This window comes from Notolepis coatsorum (assembly GCF_963971535.1).
Source record: "Notolepis coatsorum genome assembly, chromosome: 17".
NCBI lineage: Eukaryota > Metazoa > Chordata > Actinopteri > Aulopiformes > Paralepididae > Notolepis > Notolepis coatsorum.
This window is the reverse complement of record NC_140181.1, coordinates 100,987,997-101,003,628: the sequence shown is the minus strand read 5'-3', so window position 1 is coordinate 101,003,628 and position 15,632 is coordinate 100,987,997. Positions and strand designations below refer to the sequence as shown.

The window sequence follows — 15,632 nt, the reverse complement described above, 5'->3', positions numbered from 1 at the left end:
GTCCACGTGACCATTTCTAGCATTTCCATTGGCTATAGTGACAGACATAGATATGATAAATAGATAGATACAGCGGATTAGATGCAGTCCAGGGAAGATTCAAGGTTCTATTATTTACTTCTGCGCACTGACGGAGAGATACACAACATTTTTAGATGACAATCTAAGCGAGTCTTTAGCACAAACGGATCCAAAGAAATGTAACGTTTTGCAAAACATGTGTTGCGCCCGGCTTTAGAGGGTTAAAAGCCTAATTGTATTTTTTTTATTTAGTTAATGAATGTCTCATTGTAATTCTTATATACCTAATGTATCACGTCTTCTTGAAGCGGATTCAGCTTTTTTTGCTCCGATTTGACGTCAGTTTAATTGCATTGTTACTGTTCAGAAGAATTGTACTGTATTGTACCCATTCTGCAATCTGTTGATAAAGTTTTCAATCAATCAATCAATCAATCAATCAATTCAATCAATCAATTCAATCAATTCAATCAATTCACATGTGTGGTACCGTCACAGTCATATATAAGTAATGATAAAGTTTGAATGACTTACTGAACTGGTGTTTTAATTTCATACCACACTGCTTGTTTGCCGCACGTCGCGGAACTTTGCTCTCGTCTGTTGGCACCAGTCTGCATTTTTCGCCAATCATCCAATAATAATAATAATAATACATTTTATTTGCTGGCGCCTTTCAGGACACCCAAGGTCACCTTACAGATCATAGAAAAAATTTAAATAAAAAACAAGGCAGTTAAAAGTCAAGTTTAACAATAAAACAAGCAACAGGAAGTATAAAAAACAGTTAAGTTAAAATAACAAAACAAACAAACAGCAGGAGGGTATAGGACAGTGGCAGAGGTTACAGTGAATAAGCTAATTTGAACAGATGGGTTTTCAGTTGAGATTTGAATGTTGATAGTGAGTCAGACTGTCGGATATGTGAGGGCAGGGAGTTCCAAAGTCTGGGAGCCGAGCAGCTGAAAGCCCAGGCACCCATGGTGCTGAGGCGTGAGCTGGGGATGGAGAGGAGTCCACTAGATGATGATACATTGTTTGAAAGTTGAATTTGCTGCCTTTTTTTTCTTTTTTTCTTTTTTCCTCTGCCCTTTTTTGAGGGCACTCCATCCACCCCCCCCCCCCCCCCTCTTCGGGGGACAACTTTATTATTTATTATACGTTTTAACTATTTACAGTACAAAATTAAATAAAAAGTGTAGTAAAAATAAGAAAAATATAAAAAAATATATTCCATTGCCCTCTCGGAGGGTGGGAAGTTTGGGAACTCAAACATTGACAAACAAATTACAACTAAGGACAATGAAGGACAACAATGAATACACATGACAAGGGAAAGGGGGGGGGGGGTAGAGAGGGGAGTAAGTAAAGTAGCAGGTGAGGAGGGGGATTGAGAGAAGGGTGGGTTATGGAGTGGATGGCTCACAGGTCAATCTCCTATGATTATCCACAAGCAATTCCCAGATGTTATTAAATTGTGAGACTTCGATGTGATCCATGGTTGAGATTGTTTCCTGTGATATGTAATTTGAGAGAAGGCCCAACCATTGCCCAGTATTCAAATGTTTTCTTGTCTTCCAGTTTAAGAGGATAGTTTTATTGGCAACAGCTAGAGAAACGAGTAGGGGTTTGGTGTTCTGGACTAATAAATTGATAGCAGTAGTATCCCCAAGTAGACAGAGGGAGGGGGAGAGAGGAATGCTGCAGCTCATGACCCGGGATAGCAGAAATTAACGGGGGCTTGGGGCAAAATGCCCTCGAAAATTTACCAAATGCCCTCGAAAATCAGTTAAGGGGGGCAAGAAAAGCCCCCGACAGTTTACTAATTATATATATAATTATATATATGCTCTACAGTGCGAGCATTTCCCTCGTATTTGCCCCTAATAATATGTGTGTGCGAACCAGAAAAATCATTTACTCGCAGTGTGCGAGACGAGTGAAGATTACAAACAGCTCCGCTGTTAATAGTTCAGAAACTACAAGTCCCACATTAAACAAGGCGCATAAACGTCCAATCACAGTAGAGTTTCCTGCTGTGACGCGGCTGGTTTCATGCGAGTGAAAGGAAATGAGAACACAGATACGCTCTAGTGCTCGTCACCAATGCAAGAGGTTGCGGTCTCGACTCCCGGAGAGTCAGCATTGCCTTGGCTTGGGCTGATCGCTATACTAACTCGTTTGGCTGAGTTAGGGGGAGGGAAGCCGTGGGTGGGTCCTGGGCGTTGTGGACAGCGACCCCTACAGTTCGGTTGGGGCGCCTGCACAGCGAGGGTAGGATCTGGAGAAAGGTAGTGTGACCTTCCACACGTTACACTCTCCCGGTGAGAATCTGCGCTGCCAGGCTGGCTGCCGGCTGGCTGCACCTGTGTCGGAGGAAAACATGTGACAGTCTCCGGCCTCCCGGACCAACAGTAGGGGGGGGTGCGCAACAACCAGGAAGGGGGTTGGGAATTGGCATAACGACTAACAGTGGGATGGGAGAAAAATCGGAAAAAGGAGGGGAAAAAAGATAATTAAAAATAAATAATAAAAAACACAGATACGCGCTGGAAAAAGTCACGGTACCGGCATAGGCAAGTTATACATTCATATCAGACAACGCAAAAAATTCAGCCAGCCATGAAGCCCATTCATTTTTATTTTGAGCAAAAGAGAGACGAGGAGAAAGAGGAATCCGGCGAGGCAGCTAATGTTACTGAGGCAGATAACGTTAGCGAAGTTAGCACACACACATACACACTGTGGGCCAGCCAGTGACTTTGGTGGTGTGTGCACACAGATGTGTGTCCTGTTCCTGTTTGCACACGCACATACACACACGCACATTGTATGCAGGGCCGCCTGGGAGAAATGCGAGGCCCTGTGCGAGATTTAAGCGCGAGCCCCCCCCCCCCCCCCCCCCAAGGTAAAAAAATTAATATATATATATATATATATATATATATATATTTTTTTTTTTATACAGTCAACATATTCTTAAATAATAGCGCTGCCCGAGGCTGGGCATGATACAGTCAACATATAGCAAGAGAGAGAGCGAGAGAGAGCTCCCGTTCTACAGTCAATATACAGTGTACAGAGAGAGAGAGAGAGAGAGAGAGAGAGACACACATTGGAAAGAAATTGAAATGCTATTTGGCCCTAAACAGAGAGTACACAGTGGCAGAATACCTGAGCACTGTGACTGAAGATCCTTGACTAGGTACAGACTCAGCGAGCACAGCCTAGCCATCGAGAAAGGCCGCCATAGGCAGACTGTGTGTGTTAGAAAGAGAGAGAGAGAGAGAGAGAGAGAGAGAGAGCATGTGTGTTTGCCGTGTGTGTGTGTGTGTGTTAGAGAGAGAGCATGTATGAGAGAGATAAGCAAAGATGAGCCCCTAAAAGATATTCAACTTTTAATGGAAGAACAAAACAGAAGGAAAAGATAACTTCACAAAGGCAACATGAATATACATAGATCCAAAAGGACAAAGATCAACACTTAAATCCAAAGAGAAGAGGGTCTATACCAGAGAAAATAAAGTAGCAAGGACTCGGAGCCAATGGCCGACATCAGCTAAATAGGCTAGCCAGGTACTGAAACCAGGCCACACACAGCTTTGGCCAACGGCCCAACGCTACCCAAGCTACACAAACGACCAAGACAATTCACACACAGCACATGTCGTATCTTCAAATGTTGTGAGGTAACATGTTTTGCCTGGAAAAAAACATCGTTATTAACAAAACATTCGGGAGGGGAAGGAAGGAAGAGTGGGGTAATGTCATGACATCTCTTACCTGCACCAAGGAACGCAGGGCGAAAGGCCGCAACACAGGTCTCCACGTTGACGAAAGGCCTCTCGCTGGTGGGACAAAAAGAAGCTATGGCCGGAGCCTTGTCATGGTGCAGGCCCGACTACATCTTCTGTCAAAGATGATGTCGTAGTCAGAGTGCCAGAACCCCCTGCTATTCTCACGGCTAATGTCAATGGTCGTAGCACAAGCTAACAGCTAACTCTAGGCTAACTGATAGCATCAAACTAACGTTCCCAGCCGAGCGCAGCCGGCAGCTAACGTCGTAGCTAAACAGCTAACTGGCTAACAGTTAGCTCAACCCGGCTATCGCTAACCATTAGCTAACGCAGAAGCAAGCTATGCGGCTACCACTGAAAAACTGTACAACGTGAGAAAAGCAATACAGGTGCTGACACCAGGCCACACACCGTTAGCTACTAGTACTACAACAGCTAGTCGGCCAGTTTGGCTCCAGAGAGAGAGAGAGAGAGAGAGATATCCACGGCGGGAATAGAATAGAGTGCATTAAAAACTCACCAAACGTCCAAGAGGATGGAGACAACCGCGTGGAGTTGACGAAGTTCATCTGCCGAACGACCATCCTCTTCATCTTGGCATAACAATGCTGCACGCGCTGTCTCTAGGTTAGCTAGCGCTAGTTATCCTTTAGCTAAGCTAGCTACTAGCCGACATCATCATGGCTATATCCCGACTGAACCACACTTAATATTATAACGTAGCTAAAGCTAACTAGCTGTCCCTGTCTTTAGCCGGGATGGCTAGCCTGACTGAACTGTCTAACATGCAACAACTTTCATCTTCAGTCCATCTGCCGAACGATGTCCTCTTCATCTTGGCTGGCATAACCTCCAATGCTGCACGCGCGAAATAGTCAGACGCTAGTGATGGGTCGGTCATGAGCGACTTGTTCATAAGGGCCGATTCATTGCCGTGAGCGTGAGTCGAATCGCTCACGTCTGGCAATGAGTCGGTTCACGCCCCCCCCCCCCCCCCCCCCCGGCACGCACACAGACACACACAATGAACTCAACAGACGCTACCTTACCTGTAACTCCTCCCCTCATTGAAACCAATTCTGCTGCCTGCAGAGCCTCAGAGCCAGGAACGTGTCTAATGTGAAATATATAAGCATATAAGCAAAACTAGATTTTAGGTCTGTGATGAAAAAGGGCCTTGCGGGAAGGGGGGCCTCGCAAAAAAAAATATATATAATAATAATAATAATAATAATAATAAATAAAAAATATTATTTTTTTTTTTTTTTTTTTTTTTTGTGTGCGAGGCCCCCCTTCCCGCGAGGCCCTGTGCGACCGCACTGCTCGCACACCCCCTGAGGCGGCCCTGATTGTATGCCATCACTGGGAACACTCAGAGGAAAGGGGGGCTGAGAATATCTGTGTCTATCTGTGTGTGTGTGTCTCACTCTCTCTCCCTCTCCCTCTACATCTCTTTCTCCTGAACCTATTTAATTCAAAAGGAAGACATTGATGGACAGTAGCTATAGTATCAATTATAGCTCAGTTGTAGCTGTAACAGAATAATTGTATTAACTATTATTCAATGTTCTGTCATCTAATAATATATTCCATTGCCTTTCCTATCTGTATCAAAGTCAAAATGTTGGTATCATAACAACACTACAAAAGCAGCTTGACAACCAATATCCTTTGTGTCTAGTAGGCATGGGCCAATTTGTGATTTTGGTGGTATGTGCTATTTGCACAGATGTTTAGCCCTTGAATTAATGAATTAATGAAAACTTTATTTAACAGATTGCAGAAAGGATACAATACAGTACGGCTCAATATACACAATTGTTAAGGGGATGCAGACCAGAGAAAGACGTTTGTCTTGTTTACATCAGGGTCCCCCATTTTCAATGCATAGTGTGCACACGCACAGTATAATATGCATGTGATAAATAGTTTGTTAATAAACTCTGTGTTACTTGAACAATTTTCACTGTGCTCCTAAGTTTCTTTGTGTGCTCCTAAATTTTTATTTCGATTTTATTTATTTAAATTTTATTTAGTAGCACATGTGCTCCTTGGGAAAAAGGTTAGCGTAGAGCCCTATATATGGAGACATTAACATTACGTTATCAAACATAGGGACGAAGACTGTAAAAAAAAGTGTCGACAATGTTTTATAATCTTTATGTAAATTTTCATCATAAAAATTCTGTGCGGCCTCCTTGGAACCGATCTCAAGCTGTACGCTAAGGTACTAGCCATCCGACTTCAAAAGCATATGACATCTTTAGTTCACCCTGATCAGACAGGCTTCATAAGAGGCCGCCTGATCACGGATAATATTAGATGGTTACTGCATGTGATAGATGCCAGCAAGGATGCCACGCCTCCTACAGCTGTTTTATCCTTAGACGCAATGAAAGCCTTTGACAGGTTGGAATGGTCTTACTTATGGGCAGTACTTAAAAGGATGGGGTTAGGTGATGGGTTCATTCATATGATCAAAGTACTATATACAGATCCATCGGCCATGATTTTAACAGGTAAATTCTGCTCTCCACACTTCCCTGTATCGCGCTCGTCCAGACAGGGTTGTCCTCTTAGTCCCGGTCTATTTGCTCTATCCCTAGAACCTTTAGCACAGTACATAAGACAATCCCAGTCCATAGCACCGATCTCAATTAAGGGCACACAGCATCACATTAGCTTATATGCAGACGATGTAATCTCGTTCATGCAAAACCCTGCCACCTCCCTACCTCATCTTCTTAAAGTAATAGATGATTTTGGTAATCTATCGGGTTTTAAGATAAACTGGCCAAAATCGGCCTTCCTTCCACTCAATGTGACTGCGAAGGCTACCACCCTCCCAGCAAATATACCCATGGTAGAACACTTTAGATGTCTTGGAGTTGAAATATTTCCTACGATGAAGCATAATTACTCCGGTGATGAATGTTTTGCCTAGAATTAACTTCATCAGCTCAATGTTGCCGTTACCCCCTCCAATTGGATACTGGCAAAAACTACACTCCGCTGCATATACATTTTTTTTTAACAACAAACGTCCACGATTAAAAAGATCCACGGCACAGAGAAGTAAAACCGACGGGGGTTTAGCCTTTCCAGACTTCTACTATTACTTTAAAGCGTTGTCTTTAAGACCACTGATCACCTGGTTTGATTCTCAAGCATTGGTATCCTGGAGACCATTAGAGGAGAACATAGTGGCACAACATAGACTACAGGATATAGTGTACACCAACTTATCAATTAAACAATGCAACTTGAGATTTGGCCCTCTTATTACACATGTGATACGGATATGGCGTGACACACAGAAAAGGTGTACTAACCACCATAAATGGCACAGGCATTCTCCCCTATTTAATAACAATTTAATCCTTATTGCACAACAACCTATCAGATATCCTGGATGGGAAAAGAAAGGCATACACACATTGGGGGATATCTTCAATGAATATGGTCTCCGCAGTTATCAAGATATATTCAACAAATTTTACCTCACCGATTCCACTTATCTCTTCTATCTACAAATAAGAGCAGCTTTGAGGGCTTACGGAGTCCCATTAGACATTCCACTTGAGCACCACAGATTTCACAAATTATTTTATGACAAGGAAACGTCGAGAGGCTTCGTCTCTGACTTTTATCGCCACTTACTTACGTCCTCATATGAGGTCCTTTCCCTAGACTCGGTTTGTTGGAAGGATATCCCAAACCTGGAAGTATATTTTGATTGGGATGCAGTCTGGGAAAATGTTCGGCTATCATCACGCAACCCAGATCACTAACAGATTAATCTTAATTTTGTTCATAGGACTTACCTGACCCCTAGACGATTGCACCTAATGGGTCTCAGACCGAACTCTCGATGCTCCTTGTGTTCAAACGGTGCTATTGGTACATATATGCATATGTATTGGGAATGCCCTCCTGTTAAGACTTTCTGGGAAAATGTAACCACTCAATTATCAGAATTTTTGTCTCTGACCATACCTATACTGCCTTCTGTATTGTTGTTGAATGATGTTTCTCAGTTATCGACCTCTGTACATGTAAAGAGACTCATTTTGGCGGGTCTTACGGCTGCCAAAAAATGTATAGCGTCACGCTGGATTTAACCGGATAAAATGTGCCGGAAGGTTTGGGTTCTTACCTATCTCGATGTGATTTATCTAGAGATATCCACTGCACGAATTTTAGGTGTTAATGAAGCCAGCATAGCAGTCTGGGTAGCTATGGTGGAGAAGATAAAGGAACGCATATAGATTTGTAATTTTCTGAGGTTAAATGAAGTAGTGGATGTATAGTCCAAGTAGGGGTCCTGAGGGGGGGGGGAGAAGGGGAAGGGAAGAGCGAGCAAGAGCCCATGTATTGTATTTATAATTTTTGTGTCTTTTAATTTACATTCATTCTGATTTAATTACTGGACTGTCATTATTGTTATTATTATTTCTGTTATTGTCCTGTGATTTATCATTTATTATTGATTATTATTGTTACTGTATTGTTTGTCTTGTTTCATGTAAAAAAAAGGAGAAATAAAAAACATTTGTTCAAAAAAATTTATATATATTCTGTGCCCCCGAAATACAAAAAAAGCCCCCCAAAATCAATTAAGGGGGCAAAAAAAGCCCTGGAATTTTTTTTTACCCTGCGGGATAGTGTATTGATGACGGAATTCCAGAAGTCTTGAACAGGTGGGCAGAGCCAGGTGGCATGGAAATAGTTGTCTGGGGTGTTGAGGGTGCAATGGGAGCATACATCTGTGCTTGCAAATCCCATTTGAAACATCCTGTGCTGTGTGATATATATAGGGTGACCAGACGTCACGCATTGCGCGTGATTGTACAGCATTCCTGTCTCCTTTCACGCGTCACGCATATTGAGACCATGTCCTGCATGATTGGTTGTCATCCGCGCTAACGCCCCCCCCCCCCCCCCCCACCCCCACAGCCAATGTGAAAGAACCTCTATGCGTCGCGTAACGTTACTAGTATCTGACCGCGAGTGACACCGCATCCTGGGCATCCAGGCGACATGACAAGTCCCAACAGCGCATTTCTGGAGACTAATGTTATGTTTTGACAACAGATGTTTTGACAAATTGCTTGTATTGCCACCCATACTTGCAAATGTTTTATTGCACTTGTGGCAACGTGCGTTGTCTTCGTTTTGTTCTCTCCGCCATGATAATAATAATAATGAGCGCAGAGCTCGGTCTGTGTCCTTAGTCCATGGGCCAGACCAGATATCGGTGCCACTCAGGGTGAATAAACTTACATATAATTTTTTCAAAGATCTATGTCTGTAGATGATATTTTTGTATGATAGCCCTTCCAGAGTGGTAGCTTTATCATAATTATCAAGTCATGAAGTATACCCACCCCCTCAGGAAATCGCATTTCAGATGCTGGTGCATATCCTGCTTTAGACTCATGTAGAGGACATCTGTCAATGTTCCACAATATTGTGTTTGGTATCATTTTAAAGGGGACTATGGAATCTTTCATTCAAGCTAAGATGTGAATCTTTCTGAACAATATAGAGGTCACTGGAGCTCTACAACAGTCAACAGTCAACAACAGTCAACAACACAAGTTTCTACACGATTTTCGCCTAAATGATATACTATCTTTTAGCCTTGTGTCATCTAGGAGCAACAGGGACACAAAATACAAAATCTACAACACTCTCAGGACCATAAGGATTCAGGAAATGTATAATATGCCTATACTATTTCATTGTTACAGGTCATTGTGAGCCTTAAATTAGAAGAGCAGTATTAGGCTCCTATTATTACAGAACAGCCACTATAGTCTAGAATGGAAGCATAGGGTGGATTTTTTTTCACCACCTGTTTTTTATTAATCCTTGAAGTGTCTATTTTAAGATTCTGACAGGTAACCGGTTGGAATAATGTCCCATGGGGTTTATTTTTAACCCTTTATTACACCTATCCTGAACCAAAACCTGAAAAATAAGAAAAAGAAAACAGCCTAACTTTTGAAGTTAACAACATATGGAGACAAATTAAAACATTTTCCCAAACAAGTTTGACCCAAGGAATTCAGTACAATTGTTATTTTTAAGATTCAAACACATCTTGATAAAATTTCAGGACAGAAAAGGCAAAAAACGCTGAAAAAAACGTATATCACATCTCTATTTTCCCTTTTTACTGAAATGTAGTGCATTGGACGAGATCGATTTAGGTTAATATTGGAAATAATATTGTAATAAAGATTGTCTCCATGCTGTTATGCCCTAAATATTATAGTTTTGCATAAAAACATTTATAGAGACAAATTAACACATTTTCCCATGCGATTTTGATCAGTGGTTTATATATTGTTAAGGTTCAAACTATATGTTTTCATATGCACTGGATATCATGGACTGGATATCTTCTTTGTTGACACAACATTCAAGTATTTTTTTCTATTTGTATTTTATACCCTAAACTACTAATCATCATCATCACTAAAACTATTGTCAAAGTCTATCTCTTCGATCTCCATCTCTTCCTCCGCCTCATCACACTCGTACTCTCCATCCTCCTCATCCATGTTATTTTTTGCGTAATCTGCCTCCTTATAAAGAGCTTCTTGCTCTTCTGACTCCACTTTCTGGGCCAGTACCTCAACAAGAGAAGGATGGAGGATGGGTCCAACCGTCCAGACAGGTTCTAACACCTCCTCATCCATTGTTTTTCCCAGTCCATACTTTGATCATAGGCTTTGGGCCTCTTGAATATGGGCTGTTCTGCTCTTTTGTAGCAGGCGACTATGAAGTTGGCTCGCTGTACATGTGGGATGAGACAGACCTTGGGGGGAGGCAGGCGTTCAATGTCTACTTTGGAGTTTGCATCCAGGACTTTATCAGCACCCATCATTTTCTGCAGCATCTGGGCAGTCCTGTGGAGTGTGCGGTCCCTTCTTTCCCTTGAAGGTATTCTCCTTTTAGTTTATATATCTCTCTTGCGCTGACCTGCACCTCCAGTCGGGGTCCAACCAGATGTGCACAAGTCTTATTTAGTTTAATATATATATATATATATATATATATATACAGGACGCGTTTCGCTATCGCTTCCTCATAGCACCTATATATATTGTGGCAGATATCACCCCCCGTCCCATGGCTATGTGAAGGATGGGAGATACTACAGCCACGGGAGGAGTGGAAGCAATTAGGCAGCTGATTAGGACTGATAGAACACACCTGTGCACCATTAGATCCGAAAAAATATATAACGCACATCCTCTGTTTCTTGGTGCTGAGCCAAACTATAAAAACAGTAATACATAAAACAAAGCGGGGCTCGCAACTCACTTGTTGTTCCAAGGTGTTTTAATTGACAAAAAAGGCAGTAGATACGACGTTTCAACCGACCTTTCCGGTCAAGTCAAGTCAAGAGTTTTATTTGTCATGGCATACAAGTATACAGTGAAATGCGGGGGGTATTGCCTGCAACGATTGTGCATAATACAATAATAATAATATAATAATAATCCAATAGAACGATATTGTGCAATAATACAAGTAATCAGGGCATATCGGTATATGTACATGAGTTTTTACAGAGCATGGTAGGACATGCTAGGTCCTGTGATAGTGCAATACACTGTTAGCTACGGATGAGGCACTGGGTCTTTATGTACACTGCTATACAATGCTATATTATACAATCTCAAGTTATACTATACTATTCTTAAAGTGACCTTTCCTTTTGTAAAGTGACCATAAGCGTGAGCGTGTGCAGCATGAGTGTGTGTGTGCTCATGTTAAAGTGGCTGCTAGTGTGTGAGCGTGTACAGTGTAGTGTGTGTGTTGTGTGTGTGCTCATGTGTGCTTGTGTGTGGAGAGTTCAGTGTTCAAGGCTCTGATGGCCTGGGGGAAGAAGCTGAGCCGAAGTCTCTATGTCCTAGTTGCTGGTGTTCGCAGGCGTTTGCCTGACCACAGCAGTTTGAACAGGCTGTTGTTGGGGTGGTGAGGGTCTTTCATTATTCTGCAGGCTCTGGATTTGCACCTCTTGTTATATAGGACCTGCAGGGGTGGTAGTGCAATACCCGTAGTACGCTCGGCTGAGCGTACCACTCTCTGTAGGGCCTTCTTGTCCTGTGCCATGCTGTTTCCATATCAGGCAGTGATGTTTCCAGTCAAGATGCTCTCTACAGCTCCGGAGTAGAAGGACTGGAGTATCTTCCCCGATACTCTGAACTTCCTTAACTATCTCAGGTGGTAGAGGCGCTGCTTCGCCTTTTTTACGTCTGAGGTCTTCTTCAAGCATGAATACAACACAAAAATTACATATTTTTATACAGGAAGTGAAATAGATTGAATATCAGCCCCACCTGGTGATCAGGGGCGGTCCCAAGACTTGCATGATTGATACATTTTATACATGATTAAGTAACAATTTATCTTTTCATTTGACATTTTTTATGAGATTTTTTTTAGAAATATCTATATTAAACACAGTATTAGACATAATTTACAGATAGGCAGCAGTGTGTAAGGTACAAGTCCTAGCCACTGAAAACAAACAAACATTTAAAAACTAAAGACAAAGTCTATTGACTGTCTTCCTCTATAAGTTACATTTACAAATAAGGTCTAATGTCAAAGTCCTCATTGAGTCCTGTTGGTGCCATAGTTTTAAGATAATGGATCCACCATACTTCTCTCCTCAGTAGGAGATTATCTATATCTCCCCCTCGTCTTGGAAGATGCACTCTCTCTATTCCAAGGTATCTTAGTGATGAGAAAATGTGGTGTGCCTTTTTAAAATGTAAAGCTACTGGTCTTTTTTCATCCCCATTCCGTATCGTACTCCTGTGTTCAGCAATACGTGTTTTTTAAAGAATGTGTTGTCTTACCGACATATGCCTTACCACATGGGCACTTAAGCATATAGATTACATTGGTAGTTGTACATGTTATTTTGCCTCTTATTTTTATCTCTTTCCCAGTTGTTGGGTGATAGAAAACAGTGCATTCTTCTGTAAAGTGACATTGAGCACACAAACCACAACGTCGGTTTCCATCTGGCAGGTCATCTAAAAGAAATTGTGTTTTTTTAGGAGGCAGGTCTGATTTAACCACAATGTCTCTGATGTTATGTGCTCTCCTGTAGACTAGTCTAGGGGGGATCTGAAAAGATTTATCCAATGTTGGATCAGAACTGAGAAGATGCCAATGTTTTTTAATAGTTTGTTTAAAAAGGTTACCTAGAGGTACAGAGGTAGTTTTGTTTCTTGTAGATTGTAAGCAATCTTCTTGGGTTTTATGACCTACTTTCAAAGCTGCTTTTTCTACAATGTCCTGTGTGTACCCTCTGGTTTTAAACATCGTTTTAAAAGTATCTGTCTGTTCCTGAAAGCATTCATCTGTACTACAGATTCTACGGATCCTGTAGAACTGGCTGATAGGTAAACTGTTTTTTAGCAGAGTAGGATGAAATTAATCACTTCTAAACAGAGAATTTCTGTAACAAGGTTTTCTGTATACATCTGTTTGGAATGTACCATTGTCTTTTTTGATTATAATATCTAAGAAATTTACTTGGTGTTGGTCATACTCCATAGTAAACTTTAGATGTTAATTTTTGGCATTGAGTAAATTAAAGAATTGTATCAGTGTCATTTCATCCCCTGTCCGCAGTATGCAAATATCATCTATATATCTTTTCCACATCTTAATGTATGGTAAAAACACATTTTCTGAAGAGTTGAATACATAATTCTGCTCAAAAAGACCCATATAAATATTGGCTATATTGATCACCCACATCCCACAAGCACACACACCAGACACACATACCATAAAACACTAGACAGATAGAGTGTAGTGGAGAGGAGGTGAGGTAGGAGCTAAGTACGAAGAGAAAGAGATTGTTGTTGACTGAGTTTTGTGAGGTGAGAGGTAGTGAGAGGAGAGGTGAAGGCGAGAAGGTGTTCATTGTGTACTGGACCCTAGACTGGCTGAGAAACCCCCTTGTGTACTGACCCTGGACCGGACGGCTACTCTGAGTATTGAACAATCCCTTTTTTGTACGATAGAGCCTGTTTTTGTGTTTTTGACCTCGGACTGTATTACGACCATTCGGACTATATTCTGCCCTAATCAATAAATATTCTTTATTGATTGATATTGCACCTGTGTGGACAGTTGAATTTGTTTGTTTTTTAACCGTGACGAGTCTGAACACCACCAGGCTCGTCACAATATATATAAAAATCATATTCTCTAAATAATCTGACAGGCCAGATATTATTGCTGGTGGGCCAATTTCGGCCCGCGGGCCGCCTATTGCCGACCACTGCTCTACAGTACGGCTCTATCTGGCTATAGTGGCTCTGTGTGGTGAGGGCTACCGTGGTTCACCGTTTCTCTCGTCCTTGTTGCCCGCAGCGTCCATAGTAATAGGGAGGTGGTGGTGCGAGATGGAGCCATGCCTGGAGGGAGAAGAGTGCAAGACGCTCCCTGACAACTCTGGCTGGATGTGCTACGCCGGGAACAAGATCAAAACGACCAGGGTAAAATAACCTCCGCTGCCCACGAGGAGCAGAATGTTTTCCTAGAATAGCAGGGTAGAAATGCAGTCAAGAGGCTTACTGGTGCACCGACAGAGAAACATACAGTATGCTATGTTCACACTGCAGGCATAAATGGGCAAAATCAGAATACTTTTTTTGCTCATTATATCTGTTCAGTGTGAACAGTAGAAATCACATGGTATCTGATCTTTTCCATTCTGATTTGGGCTACTGACCTCCTGAATCGGATATGGGTCTGATTTGTTTTAATTAGCTGACCACTGCTTATAAATCAAACCATAAACTGTGACTTCAGTGTCCTCCATGTTTACGCCCGTCATCATTATTGTTTATTCGCGTATGCGGGTCAGTTCGGGAGCGTGACCAGTTCACACTGGAATAATGATATTGGCCAAATTTTTTTAAATAATGTGAACAGCCAAACAAGAAAATCTGATCTGAGCAATGAATCAGAATTGAGCACTAAGGCCTGCAGTGTGAACGTAGCCTTAGTTGTTTTGATCGAATGTCATGGAGATTTGATTCTTGACTATTGATTGATTGATTAATTGATTGATTGATTGAAAACGTTATTAACAGATTGCAGAATGGGTACAATACAGTACAGCTCAATACAAACAACTGCTAAGAGGATGAAGACCAGAAAAAGACTTTCGTCTTGTTTACATAAGGGTCCTCCATTTTCAATTCATCAACTAGACTTACAGGTTGTGTTTTTAGGACGTTCTTACGCCATCATAAGTCAAAATACAGGTCTGTTTTATGTTTACAACCATTAAAAATGTAAAATGAACCTTTTCACAGTTGTATACTGTCAGTCCTGAGAAAAGGCAGAACGATTTATTTTCAGTCTGAATAAGAATAATCATCAAGCCAATTACTATGTCAATAAAGCCAGTAGTGGTCACAGGGCAGACAGAGCGCTAATCTAACCCCTGCTGGTTCTCTCCTTCTCTCTCTCTCTCTTCAGAACACTCATCCAGACACAACGTCGACATACTAGCGGCTTTGGGGGGTGCGGGGAGCGATGGGAAAGCTCTGGTGCTGGGGTCGACTCCCAGGTCAGCCTCATCATTCATGTTAGGACATCCATCTGGGAAATGTTCAATTATCATCCCAGAGGCTTTTTGTGTTTTTTTTAGGAGAATTATCATTTATCATAATAACCAATAGAACATACAGTAATAGGCGTACAGAGGGAAAAATTATCTTATAAATATGATAATTATGGTACATCTGGCAACACTTGACA

At 41.7% G+C, this 15,632-nt stretch overlaps 1 protein-coding gene across 1 annotated transcript in view; it reads left to right on the top strand.

Moving 5' to 3' along the window:
* Nucleotides 1-15,383, top strand: part of LOC311243552 (chemokine-like protein TAFA-1) — a gene marked incomplete at both ends in the record, with an annotated part of 108,962 nt that extends 93,579 nt beyond the window's left edge. Inside the window, 2 exons of the mRNA XM_084332807.1 lie at nucleotides 14,235-14,359; nucleotides 15,351-15,383. Of these exons, the coding sequence (XP_084188933.1) occupies nucleotides 14,235-14,359; nucleotides 15,351-15,383 (158 nt within the window). The remainder of the gene's footprint in view (nucleotides 1-14,234; nucleotides 14,360-15,350) is intronic.
* Between the last annotated feature and the right edge of the window lie 249 nt (nucleotides 15,384-15,632).